Here is a 26,886-nt window from a genome sequence, read left to right as displayed (position 1 = left end):
GCCCTGGATGAGCCAAGGTCATTGGTTGAGGGAGGGGTGTCAGGTAGGAGGAGCAGTAGAGGTGCAGCTGGTCTTGCCAGATTTAGAAAGAAAGGTTTGAAGATCCCTATCTGGTTAAATAGGAAAGAATGTTAATATACACAGAAGGTCTAGACCCCACAAAGCCCTTGAAATCACAGCACGCAAGCCCTGGAAGCTCACTCCTTTCCAACAGCCCAAATGAGTTCAACAAGACTTTCCGAGAAAAGGAAAAGACTCTGTATCCATTCCAAGAACTGCTCCAATCAGCAAAGTCAGGCTAATAGAACACGTGGGACAGATCGCTGCCTACTGGATGGCCTGCCCATGCTCCCACCTCTGCTTTGTGACCTGTCTTAGCTTTCAGCCCTGCAGCCCACTCCCTCTATCTGGCCATGGGTCTCTTGAGAGTCATGACCCCGACATGGCTGGAGCCAGCCTAAGCATCAGGAAGAGGGAATTCCCTGAATGATGGGGACCACTGGGGGTGTACTGGAAATGTGTCACTGTTTCACTAGTAGAGATGTGCCTTGGAAATCAAAATGAGAAGAGAGGCATGGGAAAGAAGACCATTCACGTGGTCACTTGTGGCTTGGTCACCTGTGGCTTTCCTGTCCTAGGAAATGAGACTGAGGGGAAGGCGACCAATGGAACAGACCATTCTGGTAAAAAAAAAAAAAAAAAAGAAGAAGAAGGAGTAACTGGACAGGTGTAAAGGTATCTGGAGAGCAAGACCCTGGGTACTTGGGATTTTAGGGGGCAGGAAGAAACAGAGATGAGAAATCTAGAGACAGAGGAGATAGAGAGGAACAAAAACAAAACAGTACCAAAGCAAAGCCCTACAGGCATCATGATTTTACTTGGAGTTGGCTTTATTTCAGGGGCAGTGGAGCATTCTGAGAAAGAATCTGTTATCAGAGAATTTTGCAGACACGGAGTGGGATTAGCTTAGAGTTCCTTCTGTCGGAGCAATCCACCCAGGTAGAACAGAATAAAGTCTGAGAGTAGTGGGATGAAACTGGAAAGAATGAAAATCCCATGGGGGCTGGCCTGGGCGTCCCCAGCAGCTGGCTTGTCTTACACTCCTCTCCCCTGTGAGGGGTCAACAGGATTCTAGTGAGCTCCTCTCTTTGTCCTGAGAATCCCCTCGTACTGTTCTCTCCTCTAACCATCCCAGCCACCCAGGGAGGTGGCTACGACTACCCTTCCCAGCTTACAGATAAGGAAACAGAAGCCCAGAGAAATTAAGCAACTTGCCCAAGGTCACCCATTATAGTAAGCAGCAGAGTCCAGACTCAGATTCAGGCCATGGTGACTCTCAGGTCTGTGTTCTTAACCAGAAGCTTCACCACGTCCCAGGTGCTGCTTTTTCCTGAGCATAGTAAAGAAAAATGAGGAGGGAGGGAGGGAGGGATTTTGGGAATTTGGAGAATGGAGAAATGGTCCTGAGACACATTCCAACAGGCAGGGGATGTACTACCAGAGGCCAAGAGCAGAGTCCCAGCCCATCCAGTCCAGAAAGATGAGGTGCTGTGCACCCAGGCCCCACAAACGTATACCATAAACTTGGATATTTTTACCTCTGGCTTATTCCCACTCGTGCCTCCCTTCCAAGTATTAGTACCATAACATTCTTTTGATAATTTTTCCTTTTAAAGGAGATACTACTCTTACAAAAAGGTCAACTGGCTAAAAATATTTTGTTTGAATTTCCATGTGCTTTTCTGCATGATTTCTTTGCTTCAAGTCCTGCCTAGGAGAAACTGCTCAAACATTTTCCACACACAAGGACTCATTTTCCAGGCCCTGGTGCCAAGCTCTCTCTTTTCCTTCTTCCTTCTCGGCTTCACCCCCTTTGGTCTTCTCAGGACCTTCAGAAGAACCAAAAGAAAGATTTCGTTTTTAAAGAAAGAGAGAAACATTTCTTTTTGACATTGAGAGCCAAAGGGCCAAAGTTCTTTTTTAGTAAATTCCTTCATAATATCAAAGGTAGGGCGATGTTGCATGTGGGTCATTGAAATGAGCATTTTCCTGGGGGCAGGGTCTCCAGGTACCAGTGTACTTGACTGTCAAGGGTAGGCCCAACAGCTGTGTGCCCCATGGAGTGATTTGAGCAGGACCCCCAAAAAGCACCTGGAATCCCTACCAGTGGAATCACTTGTTTGAGTCAAGACATGGAAGGTCCCCATTCAAAGTTCTCACAGCAGCTGACTCCTACCACTGCTACTTTTGCTCTTGTCATTTTCCTGTTTGCACAACTGTCCCCCTCCCCCATCCCACCCATGGCACACTCACTCTCCCTGTTAGATCCATAAGCACTTCCATCCAAGCTGGGACCAGTCTTAGCATCTCCATAAAAATAAGACCTGGGACCTAATGTGTGCTGTTAAGGAGAAAATTATTCCAAGACTTGTTAAAATGGTACAAGACTTTTTTTCAAGACTACTGCAGTAGTGGGAGAGAGACTCTGCTCACCTCTAAACACAGTAAGGACACATGAAGATTTATACACAAGGAGCAGGGTTGGAGGGAAGGCAGCTGGATATTACTCAGAGGACACAACCAGAATAGAGGACTTTGGCTAGATGACCTAGTAGGATTCTTTGCTAAGTCTGGGCTGGTAGGCTAAATACAGGAAGGGGGCCAATTTTAAGGCCTAGTCGTAAAGAGGGCTTAGAGGAGCCTGACTGATATTTGGTCAAGGACAGGCTTAGTAGTAAAAGGCATGTAGAATAAAAGGATCTAATTGCAGGTAGCAACTCATTCTGGCCATTCAACTCAACTCACATTATTCTCTATAACTACCACTGGCCATTTGATACAAATTCTCTTTGACTAAACTCAAGCCCATGCTCTTCTAAACTCTTCCCAACTAGGCCTTGACATTGGACTTCTGTGTTTGTCTCTGCATTGTCCAAGTTCAGCAAGAATCCTGCTAAGTCCACTTAGTCAGACTCCCCCATTCTCACGTATTTTCCATAAACTACTAGAGAGATGTCCCTTTACCCCTGAGTAGAGCAATATTTGATACCCTCCTATATAACCACAGTAGAGTTGTCAAATTCAAGAAATCGACCAAATGATAGGACACTGCTAATTTCCAGCCCATAAAATATGGCTCTGATGTATCCTAAAAGTCTTAGCACAGTTTTAAGCAGTTTAATGTTTGTAATAAAACAGAAAAAAAAAAAACATTTTGTGTACTGCAGAGACCATTCCTGAGAAACTTCTTACCAATTTATACTAAAAACAAATTATTTGCTCTATATTTATTGATCTAACGATGTTTAGGTTGTTTATTGCCTAGCATTGGAAGGCCTCTAAATACCTATTTATAAATCCAGGAAGATATTCTAACAATCCTGCTGGTATCAAGTTGATTTGAAAGATCTGATATTTCATTATAAATGCAATTAATCAGTAGGGAAGTCAAAGAGGTAAAATACATCCTCTAAAATTTTAGCAGGATTTGGGCTCTGGGGCATCCAAGAATGGAAATGTAGACTTGCAATGTTCTTTATGAAAATTACCCCAGGCCCCATAAGCCCAGAAAATGCACAATCAAAGCCATGGCAGGAGTCAACAGCAAGAAGCCCTAACCGAAGCACCACAACCAACCCTTGCTCCAGTGCTCTTCTTTCTTACAGAGAGAGAGAGAGAGGGAGGGAGGGAGAGAGAGAGCCATTCTCCACTGGGAGAGTGTGTGGTGATTTCATAATCATGTGATATACAACGGCACCTACTTTCCCACAGCCACACAGTCTTATGTTCCTTTGTTCCGTCCTTGCAAGAGAAGCCTCATCAGGTCAAGGCTTTCTCCTCTCCCTCCTTGTGTGACCTCCTCCAGGCTACTTGCTCTCCTTCTTGCTCTCCTTTGAGACTTTCCTCCAACAATCTCTCCCCTTCCTCTCTCTCCCTCCCCTTTTCTCTCTCTCTGCCTCCCTCTCTTTCTCCCTCATCCTCCATCTCCTGTCCTCTCCCTCCCTCTTTCCTCTCCCTCTCACTCTCCCTCTCCTTCTCTCCTTCCTTCTCCCTTTCCCCCACCCTCTCCCTCCCTTTCTCTGTCTCTCCCTCTCCCTCTCCTTCTTTCTCTTCATCTCTCACTCCTCCCCTCCCTCTCTCTCTGTCACCTTTCCCTCTTTCTCCACTGGCATTTCCCCCTATAACTCAGAGCCTGTCCAAGTTCTTCCCCAGAAACCAAGTCCAGGCACAGAACCCACCAGAGTAGGTTGTCATGGTGGGTGTCACACCTGTGGGAGGTGGAACATGCAGGAGAAGGACAAGGCACCAAATGGACATGTGATAATAATAATAATAAAAAAAGCTACCCCATGAGGAGAGAATGAGACCAAGGCCTTTGGTCCAGAAAGAGAGTCTGGGTTGAGGGATTAAAATCAATTTTTTTAAGATTTATTTATTCATTTGAGAGAGAGAGAGAGAGACAGAAAGTAAGCAGAGGCAGAGGGAGAATCTCAAGCAGACTGGCAGAGCACCAGCGCCCTCACTCTCCTTGCCTCTTGTCTCAGACAAGAGGTGGAGGTGTGCTTTTCTTTCTCCAGAAGGTTCAATGGCGCTCTCTGCCTCCAGGATAAAATTCCAGTGCATGTGCCCGGGGCAGGGTTCTGGCATTTGGTGTCTAGTCCCCTTCCAGGCCTACCTTCCACTGTCTCCTACTTCACCCCCTTCTGACTCCTAACCCTCTTGGCACATCCCAACCCCCCAGCCTGGGTTCCTGCTCATCTGCCTGCATCTTTCCCTTCTCAACAGAGGCCACTTCTTCTTCCTTTAGAAACACCCTTCAAGGCCTGTCCTAATGCCATGTCACTCGTGAGCTGTCCCTGACCTTCCCAGCCCCTGGAAAGGCTGTGACATTTAGCCTGTAGCTCTCACTTGACATTTGTCAGATACAACCTTGGATTTTACATGAAGATCCCACCGAATATGACTAACTGGAGCCTGAGTCATGGATAGCAAATGCCAGCCTGGGAACTTGGGACCAGAAAGCCTCAGTAAGGTATGCTAGTTAGAGAAATGCCTAAAGGGGCGCCTGGGTGGCTCAGTCGGTTGGGTGTCTGCCTTTGGCTCAGGTCATGATCTCAGGATCGAGCCCCACATTCAGGTCAAGCTCCATGTTCAAGCTTTCTCTTCCTCGCTCTCCCTCCCCGCCCCCACTGTCAAGTAAATAAATAAAATCTTTAAAAAGAAAAGAAAAGAGGGACACCTAGGTGGCTCAGCAGTTGAGCATCTGCCTTTGGCTCAGGACGTGATCCTGGAGTCCCGGGATTGAGCCCCACATCACACTCCCTGCATGGAGGCTTCTCTCTCTCTCTCTCTCTCTCTCTCTCTGTGTCTCCCATGAATAAATAAATAAAATCTTTTTAGAAAAGAAAAGAAAAATGCCTGGCATACACTCACCAAACATGACATCATAGGGCCAGGAAGGCACCTCCGGCCAAAGGTACCTGGACTGGGCAGAGGCTGAGGAGCCAGCAGGGCAGCATCCATTGGAAGCCAGCGAGGAGCAAGTCTGGGCAATGGGGATTAAACACTTAGGTTAACCTTGATATTAAAACTCTACTTCACATTTAGCATGACCGAGCCAGAGATCTTTGGAATGGGCACACCAAGTAGAAATTTAAAAATAAGTTTGGAAATGCTTTCCAAAAGGCCACAAAATCAGCTAGTGAGATTTCTCTTATTGCGGTGGACAACTTTTCAGAGAATTCATGGCAACGAAACAAAGCCAAATAGGGTTCTTAACTCAAAGCTTTTCAAAGTCCTTGATACGCTTGTGTGAATTGTGCCTGAGTCAGGAATAGAGAAGGCAAGTTTTGTCATTTAATTTGTCCAGGGAATTCTTTTTCTCAAGAGCCTCTTCCAATTAGTGATCTTTGGAACACAGTTAATAAATGCTATTTACATCTACACGAAACCCATGTTTCTCTGTGGCCCAAAAAGCAGAAAGACTGGGAAATTTTAGAGAGATTGGTCCTTACTTGCCAAATTTTTACAGTATTAAAAGCCCAAGTTATTGGTAGTTTCAGACAAAATGAGTCCAGGCTGGATTTAATCACAGCCAAGATAATAATAGAACACTTTAAGGTACACGTCAAAAAACTGGAGCCATACCAAATGACTTGATACATTTCTCAAATTGACAACTGATATTTTCTAATAATAGAGACACTAAATGGGTATTTTTTTAAAAAACAATTCTTTGCTATTTTTTGCTTGATTGTTCTCATTTTAGCTTATGGAAGAAGCTCTGCTCTTATCACAGAATCTACTTCAAGGGCTTATTTTGTAAACTTCTAGGATCGCTGTTTTAACAACAAAAACACACACAAAAAAATCTTATTACTTGATCTGTCTTAATTCTGTAGTCTGCATATAAAGAAATCCTTTGACACTTGACCACTCCTGCCCCCTTCCAGAGATGGCGAATGAAGACAAAGTTTATATACATTTGAGAAAGAAATGCTTTAAGATATAAAGTGATGTTTGTAAAAGTGGTGCAGATTTCAATGTCAAGCAAAAATTCTTTGGGGATACTCACAGATGTATTATCTCTGCTTCTTGTGGGTTGACATAATGGTGAGCTGGTCTTTATTTATGAACACCATTGTAATCTAAATTTTGGTTCAAGCTTTTAATATTTTTCCCAATACAGTTTCAAATACCACAGATTCCTTGATTTCGTGGGTGGATGTGTTTTAACTCAATCTTGACTCAAGCTGTCCACTCCTCCTGTCGTGGCCAATGCGTCAGTTCCCGATAATTATTGCAGGCCCTAACCTACAGCTGTCCCTAACACACTGCTTCCCATCTGTGTGACACTGAAAGCATACCTTTTTCCTTGGTCTCTCTTGGATGCAAAATGTCTAGGAAGACTTAATGTGTTGCTTTGACTGGGCAATTTTTCCTGTCCAGATAATTTGCGGTGTGCCTTGGGCCAGTTAAGTTGAAACAAAAGTCTCTGACAATCACGCTTTTTTATTTACGAAAGTAATAATCTGTTTAGTTAAGCTAACTCTTGGGAAAACGTTAATATGGTGGCACTTCTAATGACATAAGCATTCTATCAACACTGGTGTGTAAGTCTTATGACTAAAAATATTCATCCCAAGGAAGAGATTTCTGATGGAAGAAAACAGGTTGACTCTTTATTAAAATCTCAGTTGAATTCATATAGGCCTTCTGCATCCTTCCTGAAAATGTCTTAAGCCAAAGCATTGTGGAAGAAGGAGGAGCTAGTCGTAGATTATCTGGGAAGTAATCAGTTTTCAAGGTGATCTCTTCACGCCCCTGAGGATTACCTGAATCCAGGCAAGGAGGCTGCTGTGGCCATTTCCGGTCTGTTCTTATTAGCACTTGTCCAAACTGCTGCCCATAAAATACTTGCATTGAACCAGGTAACTGGCTTTGATTATTTTTTTTTCTTAAAGGCATTTTATCGGGGCACCTGGGTGGCTCAGCAGTTGAGCATCTGCCTTTGGCTCAGGTCGTGATCCTGGGGTCCTGGGCTCTAAGCCCGCATTGGGCTCCCTGCAGAGAGCCTGCTTCTCCCTCTGCCTATGTCTCTGCCTCTCTCTGTGTGTCTCTCATAAATAAATAAATATTTTTAAAAATGGGGTACAGGAGGGAGGGGTGTCGTTTTGTGAGAATGCTTGGCACATTCTCTGGTTGCTTAAGTTGGGTCTCAATTTCTTTAAATCGCCCTTCAGAGTGTAAGCATGGTCGTCTCCATGCTGCTACAGGCCATGCCCTGTAAGGAGGCCTGTGCTTTTAAGGTCAGAATCCCTGGAGCTGCAAAGCCCAACACTTCTCTGGGTTGGAACCACAAGCTGTCCCTGCAGAACAAAGCCAAGAAGCCCACTTGCAACAGGATCTGAAGTGCTGAGGACTGTGTGCACAGCTGACAGGCGAGTCACGACCATTGTCGGGGGATTTAATTTATGTTGGCTGCTCTGGCTTCCTCATCTCGTACATATTTGGTTTGCAGAATGCAAGGAATTCGCTTGCTGAGCAAGTTTATCCATTCTTTTTTCTGAGCAGGCTCTCTTCTACTGAGGTATGTCTCTGAGAAATTCCCTGAGCAGACTGCTGCCAAAGCAGCACACGGTTCAATGGGACTGTGTAAACCTGAAACAAATCCTCTCTAAAAATACACTGTGCACTGTGTGGAAATAGAACCTGGCTCTGACTTGGACACAGAGGTATCCGAACTTACTACCAAAATGTATGTCATAGTCTAGAAGTACATCATCCTTCCACGTGCACACAAGACACGAGAGAAAGCCACCAATGGGACCGAGTATTTGCTGAACACGCATTACATGCAGCATGAGATACTATCACTGTTTACTGAGAAAACTGAAGATCACAGAAGGAAAATAACTTGGCCAAGTTCACATACTAAGCAGCAGAGCAGGAATCTATAAGCAGGTCTCATGATTCAAGGCCCATGGCAAGATGTTGGTGTGTTCCTTTTCATCCCACAAGTTGACCAACTATATAACTTTCACTAAAGCATTAACTAGATTTTTAAAAATTATGTAAGAGAATAAAAAAAAATTGAGGGAAACACAGAAATCCAGGTCCAGATTAATGACTTACCAAAATCATACAATTAATGTGATTTTCTGATTTGCTGTTTGCAAACCCCTGAGCACGATACTAGCGTTCTTTGGAAAGTTCAGTGTGTTAGTGATACTATGTAGGCTCTTGGTTTTTCTCATATCTAATTTCATCACGTGTATTTTTATCCGGAAAAAAAAAAAAAAAAAAAAAAAAACATTGGATGTATCCTACAGAAAGGTAGAGTGCATTGGTAGGTACAAGCGAAGTCAAAAGCCGCGGAAAATAAATAGAACCATTGCGCCATCTAGTGATGAAACTCTTGCTTTGCGAGAATACCACCTGATGGTGATTGTTTTGCCAATCCGTCCCCAGAAGTCTCTGAGCCTGAAGAATGTTCATAAAACTGGCCAAAAGAAAGATGTCTGATAACAACAAATAAAGGAAAATTAGCAGCAGTTCAACAAGAACAGCGGAATGGAAAGTATTCTACTGTCAAGATTCTTCTGATAAGATTCCATCAGCAGCTGGAGGTGAACCCAAATTCTACTCCTTAAAGATCAACCCCAGGTCCTATTTCCCTTTCTCCCTGTACCCTAAAACTTTAGGTACTATTTTATAAATGAACAAGGGTTCAGTTTCAAAACACAGATGGCATAAGTATATATTCAGTAAGTCAGCTATTCTTAACGAGTCTGACTAGGACTCACTCTCCATCATGGAGCTAGTTCAGTGTAACACCTGAACATCCGTCCTCCAGAGTACCTTTCCCTCTGCTCTTGTTCTGCGCTGGCGGCAATAAATTTGAAGTTTGATATTTTCTCTTGATGCTCAGTAAATATCAAAATACCCAAAGATGGTTTACCCATTAGAAAAATATTTAAAAATATTACTTCAAGAGCTAAAAACAATAGAAGCAAAAGAGAAAATGTCTTTTTAATCTCAAGATTTATATTTTGCTCAAGAACTTTTTAAGACTTAGGAAAGGGAAATACAATAGTTTTATAATTCTTATGGTTGAATGAAATAGTTACCTAGAAAAAAAGAAGTTATATTTCAACTCAGTAATTAGCATGCCCATGTACGTGGGGGAAAAATTGTTTACTTCCATTTTGCTTGCACAGTTTTTAAAGTTACCTAGCTTTTATTCCCATGCGGTTTATAGCAATTACAGTGCAGTGACGGGCTCCGTCAGTCTCAATTTTTTCTTAGGCAGGAAAATAGATGAGCCTGAGTACCTGATACCAGCCCCTGGAAATCCCTAACAAAATTCAAAATTCAAAATATTCATAAACTTGACGATTGCAAATCCTGAGTTGGCAATTTTTCAAATCCCCACACCACCATCTGGTCTTGGTCAAGAATGAGAATTTTATCATAATTCAGGCAGGAGCTCCCATAATGCTCTGTAGAAGCTGACAGGACATACTGGAGAAAATACACAGGTAAGAGAGTAAGAAAACCCCAGCACAGCATTATTAGCTGTGTGACCTTGAGAAGTTTCTCACCTGCTCAGAACCTCCAATGCTTTATCTGTAAAGGATTACCTTCATAAACCTTAGTAATCCACTTAACTTGAAGGATCACTGCGTTAAAGAATACATATGAAAAAAAAATACATATGAAGCATCTAACAGATAGTACTCAATAAACAGTCGTCATTTATTCATAAAAGTGATAGTATGCCTTTTAAAACAAGAATTCTTATAAGAAGATGTTTATTTGGCCTACAGTTGGTCCTGGGTAAAACAATAAACTCAACCAAGTTCACCTTTTGGGCTTCTTGCTTATTCCTGCAGCAGTACTTCCAAAATCCACAGGTAAAACCGGCCGAGAAAAACGGACAGAGGGGGAAGAGAAAACATTCGGGTTTGCAGCAAATGAGTTGAAATGTTATGTCATCAAGAGTCAAAACGCCCCATAAAGCTTTTAAAGACAGGTTTATTTATATATAAGTGCATGAAATTGAATACAGAAATTTTATTAAAATACTGTATATTACAAATTTTTAATCCAATAAATTCTGTGAAATGACATTTAAGTGCTGGATTCACTGTTAACAGTTGTCTTGTGTGTGTCAGTAGAGAGTTCACCCTGTATATTACAAAGAGGAGAGAGACACACGGACCTCAGAAACGGTCCTGTGGTGAGACAATGGATGATACTAATTGTGCATCTTTTCTTTAAAGCAATGAATTGCAACCTAGATCTTGTGTTTGCAGACCAACTTTCTATAGTCAAAAATAACTTGCATATGTTTATTGCTGCCCTTTGAAGAAAATGAGTGGTGAAAAATAACTTAAAGACCAACATCCCTAAGGCTAACCTGATGCTTACCACAATTAAAATAATTAAAGTTCACTGCAAAATTTGTGTTCTCCAGGAAATTATGCTATATACACAGTGAGATTTGTACATGAATTGGGAAATAAAAAAATCGCTTATATAAAATTAAAAATCAATAGTATACAATATTTACAGCTTGTTAGGTATTATACATAAACATAGTTTTTAAAATAATCCTTCAAAATTAAACTGTATTATGTAAACATGCAGTACACATACTCATACAGTGTAGTTTATAGTCTTAACAGAGGGGAGGAATTGTGTTCACATAATGTAGGGTACTTCATCACGTATGCCTATGTTTTTGTGCGTTACCCCGTCCAACATTTATTCTTCCTGTCTTTAAACTTCACAGTACATTAAGTATTTCTATAGTAAAAATAAATCCCTGATGGTAAACATATTCCTAAAGGTTACAACTGTCTGCCCTTGTACTACGGTATAAACCTAACACTGTTCACACTAGAATTTCTAGTTTACAACAAAACTAAATTTTAAAATCCCACACTTAATTGTCTTGACTACATTTTTCTCCATTTCAAACTTACTTGTAAAAAGAAAAAGTATATAGACAAATACTACATCATGAAAAGGTGATGAAACTCGTTGTCATCTGTCAGAGTCAATGGCAAAATGCTGATTTTTATTCACCATAAGGAGTTAATTACACCGTCCCTAAACTCTAAATCCCAGTGACAAGTGTGTCAATCCTGAATCCTGCCAAATTCACTTTGCAAAAGTATCTTAACTTCCAAGGCACTAAGGCACCATTTAGCTTTTAAAAACTACTGTTTCACTAAATGATTCATCAGTGATCTGAGAGTTAACGCAATTTGAAAGTGAATTTTTAATACCTATCGGGTAAACTATATTTTTGCTATTTAAATCAAGACACTTTTGTTGGTTAACTTGAAGTTGATGCTCTCATCCTAAGATGACTAAAGTCAAGGATTAATACTTCCTGGTACAATCATATGAATTTCACCAATTTATAAGACTAAGATGCAAAATACTGTGGAATTTTATTTGTTCATCTAAATGTGTACAGCTCATGTCTGTACGTCTGTGTGTATGTGTGTGTGTGTGAGTGCGTGTGTGTGTGTATTGCATCTGATACCACAAATACCAAGAAAGTGTCGACAATCAGACTATTAACTCACCCAGTACTGAAAGGAAATAATTTTTAATTACTTTTCAAACAAGTGCTTCTACTTTGCTCTCTATGGAGAAAACTTTAAAACGGTCCTTCCACCAAGATACTTAGTGATGATGTGCAAATATTTTAGTTTAAAAACAAGAGAAATTTCTCATTATCAGTAGTACTGTCAAGTTAACATTCATTTATTATAGGGATCTAAAACAAGAGATGATCCTTGGAAATTATCAATATATGATTAGGAGAAAAAGGGTTACAGTTATGATAATTATGAATTATAGTTTCTCTTTCTATATATTTGTGTTGATACCACTTTCCAGTTTCACTTACATACCTAAATACATTCCCCAAGAAGGGACAGGCCTGGTACCAGTGAAGGGGCATGGATATGGGTGCAGGACATAATCCAAAAAAACACGTAAGAGGTTCATGCTCTCTTGACTTTCCTATAGCATTTATTTTTCAGTAAGATTATAGCTGCATAACCATAAGGTGTTAAGAACATTTTCTTCTAAACCAGAACTTCTGAGTCTATCAACAAACTGTACATATGTTTAAATTATACCATATGACAACAGAATGGAAGGAAGAGGGAGATTTTTAAGAAGCTGAAAAATTAGTGCTCAAAATCGACAAAGGGTTATTATGTAAGTTCAACATATGTGCAATGAGTTTAAAGATGAGTCCTCTATACTCAAGGGAGGAGGAGACAGTTGCAGTTCATAGCTCTCTGTTCACTCAGAAACTTGGGTGTTTCCATCAATTTAATAAAGTATTAACTGGTACATCTCCACATCTACTGAAAATACATTATATATTAAGCACTACCTTCCCAAAACAAATTCACATATATGTTTTTTAGATAACTACTTTAGTAGCCTCCTCAAAAACGCTGTACTGCCTACACTGAACAGAGATCCCTCCGTGAGAGGAACAAACCTATCACACTGCACACACACACACACACACACACACACACACCACTGGATTGCAAATACTGTGTTAAGTCTCACAAAGAAACGGCATGTAGTCGACATGCAGCAGAAATACTCACACAGTGTAGTTTACAAACCTAATGCAAGGAGGAGGCTGTATTCCCATCACCTAGGGCACTTCCTCACGTCCTCCTAGGCTTGCCCGCCTTACCCTCCCTTCTTGCTACCCTCCTTCAAACTTCCCGCTGCCACAAAATGCTACCGTGTGTTAGAAAACCTTATCATCTTCAATAAAAAAATGTCCTTTTGTACCTGAAGAGTTCTCCCTCCGAGATGCTATAAAAAAGGACTAGGAGTTAAGAGAAATTATGAGCCAACTAATTGGATCACTAGCCCTCAGCACTGAGATTCTCACCCCTGATTATTAAAAGGAACAGCAATTTACACAGCTACCCAGCAAGTGGTGCCAACTTCTCTGCAATTTACGTCTACCAGGATTTCTTCGTGACTTTCCATGTTCTTCATATTTTACAAACAAGTAAGGACTCTGAAGAGATTCTGATTAAGACTTTCCAAGAGGGGAAAAAAATTAATAGCAAGAGTGAAGTAGTTTCAGAATATTTCAGAAAATATTCTTAGCATCTCGTGACTTCGTGAACTATAACATGGACATAAAGTAAAAATAACAGCGTTTCCTTGAAGTTAGAAACAAGTATGGTGTATGCACCTTTGGTCCACGAGGGAAGGACGTGGTAGGCACTGAAGCCCAGCTCCATTTCCTGCAGAACTGACGCGACACCTGAAGCCTGAAGCCCAGGATGGCGGAAGAGAAGTGGACACAGAGGACGCGCTTTCCCATCCCTAAAACAAGGATAGTTAGGTTAAATGTCGTAGAGATTCAATGCATGTCGGCTGAACGATCCAAGGAAGTGAGCAGGATAAGGCAAAGGAGTCAGTGCCGGCTACCCTCACTCTTTTTCTAGCTTAACTAGCAGTGAACAGTCGGCTTGCCCTCACCACTTCCACCGTCACCCACTCCCAGAGGTGGTCTTGGAGAATCTGGTGATTTTTGGAATAAAGAGGTGGAGAGGAGGTGAAGGAAGCAAGATTGTAAGAGACAGTGTTTAGTCTCCTTCTTAAAATATGTGCAGGGAAAATGTGGAAATGGAAGAAAGTGGATAAATTTTACAAAACAACATATTCAACTGATGTTAAAAGTTAATTTAAAAAATTCTAATGATGGGATCCCTGGGTGGCGCAGCGGTTTGGCGCCTGCCTTTGGCCCAGGGCGCGATCCTGGAGACCCGGGATCGAATCCCACGTCGGGCTCCTGGTGCATGGAGCCTGCTTCTCCCTCTGCCTGTGTCTCTGCCTCTCTCTATCTGTGTGTGACTACCATAAATAAATAAAAAAAATTTTTTTTTTAAATTCTAATGACTTTCTATTGATCATTTACTGCCAAATACATACTGCTTTGCATTCATACACCAAACGTCACCAAGTGACAGGCCCTGGATTGGAGTTGATGTTGCTGGCTTAGCGGAGTCTAGCATTCTGCCCACCATGTCACCATACTGATATCCCAATTACAGGAAGTCCACTTGGTGGATAAACTGGGAAAACCAAACTTGGGGGCGGGGGGGGGAAGGACTTAAACTCTCAAAGAGAACCAGGAAATGAAGTGTCCCAACCTTTTTATGATTTATAATCACCTTCCTAGCTCTTGGTGGACTCAAGGGCAGGGATCCATCTCAGCCATCCTTGTACAACTTACTAAAGAAAATACTCAGTACAGCACCCTGAAAACAGTAGATCCATCAAATAATGTTTACAGAATTGAATTAGTTGGCATGTGCCACTGTGGGCAGAGTAACATGGCAACGCCACCTGTGTCTTAATTAGACCTTCTCTGAAGTTCTTTTCAACAACACTCTTTGATTTTTAACTTAACCCTGTTCCTTATACCACAAATGCATGATATATAGTGCAGCTCACTTCCTTATTTCTCACTTAAGGTACAGACAACACCCTTATGCTTTTTTAGGCAGTGGAAATGTACATTGCAAACACTAAGAAAGTACATCGAGTAACAAACTATAAGACTGTTCAGTACACATTAACATCTAAAGTAAGAATGATTAAGCTGTGGGGACTGAATGGAGCCACCATTTAAAAATGCCCTTATTTTAGGCAACCAGTGGAGTCATCCATGGGGCAGATCACTTGTACCTCCTTCATCTAAAAGTTTTATGCATCATTTGTAGCTTTGATGGGCCTCCCTGATTGATTCTGATCTCTGGACAGTTCTAACCAGTATGCTAAATGATAATTAGTTTGGGCATATTGGCATAGATCTTTTCTTTGGGGAACTGATTTCACCATTAGCCATATTTTCGTAAACATTTTCTTTAAATAAAGGAGTGAATAAACTCCAGAGGATTTCCCCCTTTCTTCCTGCATTTATCACAAAGAAAGTTTACTGCCAAATCACATACAAATTTTAAGAAGTTGTAACCTAAACACATCAACAAGGGCTTTTGTCATATCACAAACAAGGGTCTCCAGCATTAATAAACCAAGAAAAATTTCCCCAAATTCAAAAATCTCAAACATCCTTATTTAAAAGATCATTCAACTGAACAAATATATATAAAATTCTCTACTAGAACATGAAAGTGTTCACTGAACAAAAGCTTTCCAATTAGACTATATTCATATATAGCAGCTTTACATATAGATATATTATGATATATATGTGTGTGTAGGTATATATCATTAAGCATTTGTTGTCTCTGTAGGAAAACCACTGATTTAAAAAAAAAAAAGATCTCAGCATAGAAATAGCTATTTAAGACAATTTCATTGATTCACACTATTCAACTGCATTTTAAAACATCAAGAGAGTGACAGTTGCACAAAATCTCAATGAAAAGAGCTGAAAAGGCAAAGAAACCAAAAATTCCCCCAACGGTTAAAAGTACACACACACACACACACACACACATACGCACACACACAAACTCATAACATAATGCAACCTGATGGGGAGATAGCTGCAGGACACTCCGTAGACTATTAACCATCCAATTATATTTCCGTTCTAGAGCAAAAACAGGAGTTAGAATCTCTTTGGTCCACACATTGATGGATTTAATGTGTCCAGGTAATTTTCCAGCTAATTTTGGATTCTAAACCATGTGCTCGTATTCCCTTACCATGATAACTTTCTTAAATCATGAAACAACCATACATTAAAATAAATATCCATACTGCAGATCTGAAACAATGTGAACACATTATTGGTAACTCCTCTCAAAGAATATGAACACTTGAAATTACCGACAGAACAGCCAAAATAAAGGAAGAACACAATTCAAGTCTAAAAGAAAAGGAGAAATCAAATTGACTTGGAAAATTTATGCCTAAATTTAATTTGGGAAAACATCGGGAATATAAAGAACACATGAAAATAATTTTTAGGCTTGTACATAATAAAAAGAGTCAATTTTAAGATTTACTTCAAAGATCTCTAGGGATGCAAAGCTGCTTATTGTTTTTTTAAAAAAACAGATTTCCAAGCCATCCCCAAAATTGGCTTCCATGCTGGTAAAAGTATCCCCTTCCCCAACTCCCTATTGTTAAATCATTTATATATATTCTGATTTTCGGTGGAGAAAAAGTGGTGTGGGTAATGAAGGTCTTAAATTTGAATGCGACCTAATAGAAATGTACCTTTTTTTCTTTTTTTTTAACCAAATCAGGTTATAAAACAGTGAGGCTAGAGTATGCAGATTATTTTTTGGATTGCCCTTGACTTCATATCTTGTGCAGTGGCTTTTTGAGTTAGCACATTTATTCTAAGAGTACCTGGCATTTAAAACAATCTCAGTAGGAGACAAATTCAACCAGGTTCTGTTTCCCTTACTCCTTGCACTCTTGAAAACAACTACATCTTGTCAAAACCTCTTCAAGTGTTTTGTACGAAGGACTTTTTCATTCTAATAAATGTCATCACTGATTCGAGTAGACTTAATTAGCAGTGCAAATTGAGAACTGAACAACAGACCACTCTAATATATGATCAGCACTGTACTAATCCGCTGAAATTGCCAAATTTTTAAATTATTTGCTATATTCCCCAATTTTTACTTAGCAAAATTATGTTACCACATGCCCAACAATAAGATAGTTTATTACTCTTCTTATATAATGTACTTGTTACTTATCTACAAATGAGGCTTTTTGTTTTCACAGCCTAATTTAGGCCACTCTTTAAACACAGGTAATACTCCAGAATGAAAGACTGTTTATGTTTTGTCAAAAATCAAGATATATGCAACAAGTAATATAATCCCACCGAGATATTAGTTATAAAGATGTTTTCTCCATGAGAAACATGGCAAGAACTTTCTTTAGAAGGGTCAAAGAATGCAACATGCATTTCAGACTTTTTTTTCTTACAAAGTTTATAAGAAAATTCTCAATTTATATTTTTATGACACACGAACTACAGCCAATGTGTGTGACCCACAAGAGATTTTGAATTCATATCAATAGAGTAGTTAGGTAGGAGGGAAACTAGTAAAAGTGTTATTTAGGTGAGCGGAAGGGATGCATCCTACAGGTCTACTTTGAGTCCTTAAAAGAGTTTAGCTAGTTTGCCATTAAGTATTATTTTTCCACATAAATTAAAGTAAATAACAATAAATGCCTACATATATTAAAGCCCTAAATCCCAGAAACGTTCGACATTGAAAACCAAGAGCATTTACCGCCTATTAAATGATTCAGTATTCAGCACTCATACGGGATTTAGTGTCACAAAACAAAACAAAACCTCACTGTTACCTGAATTCGTGTGGAATATGGTTCACAGCACTCATCTACATCTACACTTGCAAATTGTCACATGATCAATGTTTTTCAAAAAAACAAAACAAAACAAAAAGGCGAAAGAGAGAGAGAGAGAGTTTGGCACGTGAATCAGCTCCTCCTCCGCACGTCCCGCGTCCCTAACCCGACGCGGCGCTGCGGGAGGACAGTGCGCAGCAGCGCGTCCGCGGGCAGCTCGCAGCTCCGACCCGGTCCGGCCCCGGGTCCCCGCGTCCCCGGGTCCCCAGGCGGCGCCGGCCCGGGGCGAGGCACGTAAGGTGCAGGCGGTGGTGCAGCAGCGGACAGCAGGGGGCGGTCTCCGCACGCAGCGCGAGGCCTCGCCTCCCGCCGCCCAGGACCCGACCATGCCGCCTTCCGAGCATCTGTACATCGGCCTCCTCCGGTGAAGCAAGCCCTGCCCTCGGGGCTCAGAGCGTGGCGAGGATCCTTGAAAAGGAGATGATCAACGTCAATACAGTCTGCCCCACGCCCCACACCAGCGCCTCCAGCGGGGCCATGTTCTTGCCGGCCACTCGGTAGATGCCCGCGACGGCTGCACCTGCGAGGGGCGGGGCGGACAGACAGAGGGACACGGTCACTGCCTGGGCGCCCGGGAGGGAGCCCCGAGGTCGCCCCGAGGTCGCCCCGCCCGCCCCCGCGGCAGGACAGCCGCCCCTGCAGCTCTCCCGGCGGCACCGGCCAGACGGCGCCACGACTCCATACACTGACGATTATGAACCAAGGCACAGAAAACCGCACACTTGAATGCAGTTCCTAAATTATTCAAGAATTTTTTTAAAATTAATTCTTAAATGTCATGTAAAATATCAGGATACTTGACTATTACATTTTGGAATATCTATGGTAATAGGAAGTAATTTATTCTTTTTTTTTAATAAAGCATACAACTGTAAGGTTAGATGGAGACTAGTATCTTGACATCTAATAAAAATGGAAGATGAACCCGACAATCTGATCTGGGAAACATGTTTAGATAACGCTCATTTCAGAGAATGCGAGGATCCCAGATTTACAGGAGTCTCAGAGCCCATCTGATTCAACACTTCACCTTACTAATATACTATATAGAATGAAACATTTAAATTAGAGTTCCCACAGATTGAAATGGCCTTCAAATTTTCCCCCAGAAAATGTGGCCAAACAAAAAGCAAAACCAGAAGTAAATGATTCGGAGACACTGAAATGACAATTATTTGAGATAGAAATCTGTTCATTAAAAATTAGCTAAGAATTAACTCTGTAGTTCTCTTAAAATCTCCTAAACAAAAGTAACTGTGTTCCTCTAAAGAGATATAAGTGGAAAAAGCAAATTATTAATCTATACATATTTTTAAGACAGAAATTAAAATGTATTGCATGTTTACTACATTATACTACGTATCTTGGTAGCAACTTTACAAATATCTTGTTTGAATAACAGTCTACTCCAGAGCAGTATTACCTAAGTAAAGAAGAAAAACAGAGGTTCAGAGAGGTTCGATTACTAGCCCAAGGAAATACAATAAGGACAAGGAGGGGAATTTCAATCTACGTTAGTCTGGCTATAAATCCCCAAATCATTCAATCATGTCACACATGCACTAACTAAGTGAAAAAGAAAAGGAATTCAGAAAATCATAAAGTGACTGATAGTCCTTTCAACATTAAATAAAACTAGTGGCACCAACATTTACATAATCAAGTAATAAACTTCACTAATAAAATTAGTAATATCCTCAAATTTTAGATTTAGGTAACATTCTTTAAAAGGTTCAAATATCTGGGATGCCTGGATGGCTCAGGAGATTAAGCATCTGACTCTTGACTTTGGCTCAGGTCATGATCTCAGGGTCCTGGGATAGAACCCCAACTCAGGCTCCGCACTCAGTGTGGAGTCTGCTTGGGGTTCTCTCTCCCTCTCCCTCTGCCGCTCTCTCCTACACTCTCTCTAAAATAAATAAATCTTTGAAAAAGAAAAAAGTTTCAGGGATCTTATACTTTGTTATTAGAAATATTAAAATGAAAATATTAAAATAAACCTGAGAAATACTGTTTTCATGTGGCTCTACCCTAGATTTCCATGACTATCTTCAATTTTAAAAGCATCACTTGGTCTCCATCTCGCCAGCACTAAGTTTTCGAAAATGATCCACGAAGTGGAAAATCTAAGCACTTGCTAGCTCAGGCTGCCTAGGCAATGGTAAGCGAATGTGTCAGGTCAAACACCTCATGCTTCTATGAAGTGAGGAGCATGGATTACAGAGCCAGACTTGTGGTCCAAACTCCGAAATCCACTACCTCGCAGATGTGCTATACAGGGCAATCACTTAACCTCTCTGTGCCTTATTTCCTCAACTGTAGAGTGGGTGGGCATGAAGATGAAGAGGTACTACTTAGAAGAGTGAGTGGTCCTAGTATGTACCCTAAATTCTGGCTAGTAAACTGTCATACTAGTAAATGAGAAAGGTATTTCCAATCAGTGATTCAGCTTTCAGTAAATGGTGCTGCAACAACTAGCAGCCACTGAAAGGAATAAATCTAGGTCCCTAATTCACCCTACTCTCCAGAATAAATTTCAGATAGTTAAAGAACAAAATGTTAAAAACAAAGCTATAAATGTAAAGTTTCAAACTGAACAGAATATACCTATGGTATTAGGAAAAGGGGATTGCTTAAAACTACATTAAAAAGGGCAAAACCCATAAAGGGACAGACTAGAAAAATACTTGATTCATGTCCAGAGTACACACACACATACAAGCACATGTATGATAACCAAGGCAGTACTTTTTGTAATAGCAAAAAACAAAAATATCACAAAACCAAAAGCAAGAACCCAATATCCATCAGTCTGGAGTGGGGAAACTATATCAAGCCCACACCATGAAACCCATACAATTTCAAAAGAAAAATAAAAACCTTATGAACTGACACAGAAAGAACCTAAAACATAGCATTTATGCAGCAAAGAAAATGAACCCTAAAGCTATATATATTCTCTACTAGAACATGCATCCACCATATGCATGTGTGCATGTATGTAAACATGGATATATGTATATATGAATGAATGTAATGCATAAATAAAAATCTGGGGGGAATACAAGCTACAGATGGGGATTACATTGAGAAGAGGACTGGTTTGGGAGTGCTAGTCAAAAGAGACCTTTGTGTTATCCATAATGTTTTGAGTTTTACAATGAGAATATATATACTCATACATGACTTATGTAATTAAAATTCTAAAAATATAAAAATACCCACACCAACTTGCCTAAATTTCCCTATAATTCCAAGAAACTTTCATTATATTTATAATTTCTGCGCCTTTGAAGCTCAGGGTGGGGCCTCTTGGCTGGAGGTAGAGGACCCAGGAAAGCATGTTTGGGGCATCTCTCATGGGGGTTTAGAATTTAACTGGAGGTCTGGAGCCATGGAAAAGCATCCTAAGAGACAAAGTGAGAAGGGAATAAGAAAGAGATTTAAGGACTAGAAAATGAGTACTGAGAACCTTTCCACTCCACTATCATCATCTTTCACAAATAAGCTGACACCTTCATTTAGTATTTGGCTGGTCTGGTGATTAAAATGGATTTATTTCGCTCTGGAAGGCCCCTGTTGTTTGAGGAAAACCCAACAAAGCTACTAAATAACCCATTCTTCTTTAAAATCTTTCAAAGAGCAGAGGACAAGCCCTTCAAGTCTATGTAGTGTAATACAGAAAAGAAAACAAACCACCATTTTCTTTCCAGTGGATAATCAGGTAGGAAACATTTTGGAAGTTACAAGTGCCCTCCAAAAGTAGATTTACCAAAAAAAAAAAAAAAAAAAAAAAAAAAGTAGATTTACAGAAGTCCCCAGTATGTTGAGGATTTCACACTCAGAAGCACTGGTCAAAGAAGACTATATACCAGTGGAACTTTCAATCTAAAAGATCTGCAAGAAAACAATTTTGTGTGCCTATTAAATGAATTTGGAAACACTGCTATTGAATATTGAGCAGACATAAAAGAGTATTTATAAAAATATTTGTAGGGATGTCTGGGTGGTTCAGTCGGTTAAGGGTCTAATTCTTGGTCTCAGCTTGGGTCGTGATCTCAGGGTCATGGACTGAGCCCCACATCGGGTTCTGTGCTCAGCATGGAGCCTTCTTGGGGTTCTCTCTCCCTCTCTCTCTGCTCCTCTCTCCCCCACTTTCACTCTCTCAAATAAATAATACATATGTAGATTATAAAATAACAACAAATTCCCAAGTACCATCATCCCACTAAAGAGAACATCACTATTTCCTTTGAAGTTCCCATGGACTCTACTGTTATGTCCCATTCCCTCCATGAATTTTTTAACATTCCTTTGCTTTTTGTCAGCTTTACCACCTTCTTGTATCCTTAGAATATGTATTATTTTGTTTTTTAAATAAATTTTAAAAAGTAATTAATTAATTTTCTGTAAATTGACACTGTAAGTATTCTGGAATTTGGGCTCAAATATTATAGGTCAGAAAGCTACCCGTGCTGTTTTAACTACAATTCATGTATTTTCACAATTGCACAGAATTCTAAGCATGAACATACCACAATTTTTCCATTCTACTGCCAATAACACAATAACATTTTTTTTCTAATCCTTAACAGTGACAAACAGTGCTTCTATGAACATTCTTGTGCGTGACCCGTGGTCCATTCAGAGTCAAAAATTTCTCTTCAAAATATGGGTGAAAGTAGAATTGCTCAGTGTTATGTTATAGGCACTCTGAACTTCACTAAGTAATGCCAAACTGCTTCCAAAATAGTTGTACTGATTTATATTCCAGATACTCCCTAGCTTCAGAAGCTGTTTTTTTTTTATTTAATCCTTGTCAATTTGATAAGAGTTGTCATCTCTGTGATTAATTTGCATTTCTCTGATAATTCATGTGACTGAAGTTTTCTTCACATATTAGAGGTCAAGAGGGCTTTCTACTTTTATGAAATGCCTGTCAAATCTTTTGTCCTTTTTTCTATTGAGTTTTCTTCTTATTTGATTCATAAGGTCTTAAGATTATAGTTTGGATAGTAATCTTTTTCTATTTATATATATTAACAAATGTCTTCCTCCCAGTTTGTACTTTAGTCTTCACTCTGTAGTAGATTTTGCTGAACACTAGCTAGTTGAAAGAATACAAATACTATGGTCTTTATTTTCTTGGTGAAATACAAGGTTAAGTTAGGCAAGAATGAAGAAGACACAAGCAGAACAGGATGCCTGAAAGAAATGATGCATGTCTGGAACTGCCACTACCAACAATGGTAGAAAGAATCACTTAGAAATAAGGAAAGACCCCCTCCCCTCCCCCCAGGACCAGGGGAGTAGCGAACACTGGTGCAGTGAAGATGAAGTGGAGAAAGCAACACTGCTGATTGACATGGTTAAGAAAAGATAAGAACTTACAAAGTCAAGAGAGACTAGGGCCTGCTATGGCACACCAATGAAAGCAATCTGATTTGCCCTCCGTATTTCCTGAGAAAGCAGATAGGATGACTAAGGCTGATTTGGTTTGAACAGTGTTGGTTCTATCAGCCTGTTTGGTCAGATGAGGGTCCAGCAAGCTATAGTCCACAGGTCCAACCTACATACCACAGCACATGGAGGTGGCACAGGAGTAAACAACCATTTTTATGTTTTTAAATGGTTTTTTAAAAAAATTATTTCATGATACATGAAAATTATACAAAATTTAAATTTCAGTTTCCATAAACAACGTTTTATTGGCACACAGTCATGGTCATGTCTGATCCTGAATTTTCTTTGCATTCCTAGAATAACACTCAAAAGATAAATGAGCGTATAGTTTTCCATTTCCGCACAGTCTTTTTATCTTGCTTAACAAGATTACTTTGACCTCAGCAAATAAGCTGTGAACAGCTTTTACTCTTCCCTTTTCCTCAATAATTTGGGCAGGAACTAAACTGTTCCTTCAAAATTCGGTAGAACTCATCCAAAAACTCCAAAGAGTTCCTTTGGGAGGGGAGGGTCTTCAACACTTCAATTATTTAAATATATTTTTTGTCCTATTTATATCTTGTTTCTTCTTATGCCAATTTTGATGTTTTATATTTAGGAATATATTACTGTTTGCAAAACTGTTATTTTTACAATTCTTTATTCTGGCTCTATTATTGAGTCTGTAGTTATTTACTCTATTTTGGTCTATGCTTTACTTTTCTGCCTTAACTTCTTTTTTAATTAGTTTGCCAGCAATCTATTCATATCTTTCCAAAGAATCAGTTTTTTGCTTTGTTAATCTTTCATAAACTCAACTCAGAAAACTGAAGTGTTTCTCTACACCAATAAAACTAACTGATGTCACTGAAAGATACCATGAACAACCACCATGACCTAAGAAAAAATTAAGAATTAACTAAAAATATGTATCCCTCTTGTTGAGAAGGACATTTTTAAACTCTAACAAAAGACACAAAAGATTATCTGAATACATGGAAACCTATAACATGTTCTTAGGAGGAACAGTTTACTATGCCACTTTTACCCAAATTAACCTCTCCCTTCAATTAAATCCCAATAAAAATCATAGTTGTAATTTTTAAGACACTTAACAGACATATTCTAAAATCTATGTGGAAGAATAAAAGTCCATAAACAGCTATGTTAACTTTGAGAAAAAAATGAGAGGGATCTAGCCCAACCAGGTATTAAGAAAGGCTACAAAACCACATGGATAAAAAAATGTGACCTTGCTGCAAGAACACATAAAAAGACTAACAAATCAGAATAAGGTTCAGAGACAGATCCTTGTGCCTTGAGCATAATATATATGCAAGGCAAGATGAATCAATGAGTAAACGATAGATGTGTTTAGTGGATGGTGTGGTCAAAACTGACTTATTACATGGGAAGAAAAATAAATATACCTGGAGTCCCACCTAATAGCAAATACAAATTTAGACTCTAGACCAAGTCACAAATCAGGAATTTATGAAATTATGCCTGAAACTGGACACCTGTTTTTGTAAATAAAGTTTTATCAGAAAAAGCCATGTCTATTCATTTAAAACACATCTGTATCTACTTTCACACTCCCATGGCAGAGCTGAAGAGCTGTGACAGAGACCACCTGGCTTGCAAAGTTTGACATATTTCCTAACTAGCCCTTTAAGAAAATGTTTGCTGACTCCTATTTTAGATGAATTAAAGACTTAGTATGAAATGTAAAACTATAAAATCAACATTAGAAAATATATCAACATATCTTTTGACCCTGGTGTGGGGAAGAATTCTTAAATTATAAACCAAAAGGCAAAAACCTCTTTGAGCTGATTACACAGAAATTAAGGATTTCTGCTCAATAAATATCAGAGATGAAGGGAACTGATAAAAGACTGAGAAGTTATTTGCAAAGTCCAAAACCACCAAGAGACCAACACCTCTACTGTGTAAGAAATCCCTATAACTTAATGAGGAAGCAAGAACCCCAAAAGAAAAGTATGTAACTTAAGCAATTTGCAGAAAAAGAAATCTAAATATATAATAAGCAAAGGAAGAGATGTTCAAAACCTTTAGTGATCAGAGAAATGCAAATTAAACCAACCAAGAGATGTCATTTTATACCTTCAGATTTGCTAAAATTAGTCAGGTATATAATGCCAGCTGATGGCACTATACAGAAACCTGGTTTCTCCCAATTTTGGTATTAATTATCAAAACCAACAAAAATGAAAAATCACTGTGTTGGAAATAAAACCTAAGTAGCAGCAAAATCTAATAGATGTGTATTTATATTCAGTCACCCTCTTATTCAAAATAGATATTAAGCAATCATTTGCCGACTTGAGTATACAGCTATGAGTGTATTGACACAAATTGCATTAAGAAATAAATATAGCTAAAATATTCTTATTTTGGTTAGTTTTCTCAATTCAAGTGTCTGCATGTCAAAAAATTAGCCAGAAGAAATTTAAATGTTTTATTGCTAACCTGGATAGAAATTTTTCCTTGAAATTATGTACACTTATGTTTTTTATAACACTGCAGTATTTAAAATCACTGGCCTATTTTATTCTTGGGTGACTTGAAATTAGGTAACATGGGTACAAATGATTAGAGATAAATAGAAGTAGAATGACATTTCTCCCGCTCTCTGACCTTTTACAATGATTTATGTCAATAAATACACATATCTGCACACTACTTACAACCTCTTAAGGGGCTGTTTCTTCTTTCCTCCTCTGTTCGTGGTGTGTCCACGATCACAACAGTGGCCCCCATCAAAAACACTGGCACTCCCTTTCAAGCCTCTCTGTGGCCACCACAGTGAATAAAACCAATTCAAATATTTTCCTTTTGCCGTAGTCCTTAGGTCATGTCCAAGCACAGCCACTACTGTAGCTCGGGTCCCAGCTTCAAGTTCAGATCATAGGCAAGGCCTCTTCCTTCCTCTTCCTGCCTCTCCCTTTCCCCTGCTTCTCCCTTCTTCCCTCCCTTGTTTTTCCCTTTCTTTCATCTGCACTCCTCCCCATCTCCACTAGTATTTTCTGAGTATCTGTTATGATCCAGTACTGCTTTGTTGATGGGAATATAGCAGTGATGAAGACAAAGTCCCCGTGCTTTCAGAGTTTTCTATTGGTTTACAGATACCTATACTCAGCTATTAAAATGAATTTTTCCATTGGACTGCTTTGCCTCTTGCCAATCCCATTCAAAATGATCTATTTTCCACAGCCTGCAGGGAGAAAGTCCATATTTTCCGGTCGGCCTTCCAAGATCCTCTAGGACTGGGCTCCACTCTGTCTTTCCAGCTGAATCTCCATCCCTTCACTAGGCATACCCTGTGCTTTGGCTAAACCGGAGAACTTGTTTTAAACCCTGTCGATGGCAAATGGATGAGGTACTGTATGATAAGGTTACAGGCTCATGCAGCAACAGAAACCTAATACAGAGTGACACAGAAACACCAAACAGTGAGTGAAGAAAGGATGAAAAAAA

The 26,886-nt window shown here is 39.6% G+C and overlaps 1 protein-coding gene across 4 annotated transcripts in view; it reads right to left on the bottom strand.

Annotated features, from left to right (window-relative positions):
• Positions 1 to 872: 872 nt before the first annotated feature.
• TMEM170B (transmembrane protein 170B) overlaps positions 873 to 26,886 on the bottom strand; it is a 43,378-nt gene continuing 17,364 nt past the window's right edge. Inside the window, exons 3-4 of one of the 4 annotated variants that reach the window (XM_038584176.1) lie at positions 5,434 to 5,545; positions 873 to 1,390 (exon numbers count right to left, since the gene is read on the bottom strand). In XM_038584176.1, the coding sequence (XP_038440104.1) occupies positions 5,445 to 5,545 (101 nt within the window). In that variant the 3' untranslated portion in view covers positions 873 to 1,390; positions 5,434 to 5,444. The other 3 variants (XM_038584177.1, XM_038584175.1, XM_038584174.1) reach the window with 3 other exon arrangements.

This window comes from Canis lupus, chromosome 35 (genome assembly GCF_011100685.1).
Source record: "Canis lupus familiaris isolate Mischka breed German Shepherd chromosome 35, alternate assembly UU_Cfam_GSD_1.0, whole genome shotgun sequence".
Classification (NCBI taxonomy): Eukaryota; Metazoa; Chordata; class Mammalia; order Carnivora; family Canidae; genus Canis; species Canis lupus.
This window is presented reverse-complemented; position numbering and strand designations above follow the sequence as displayed.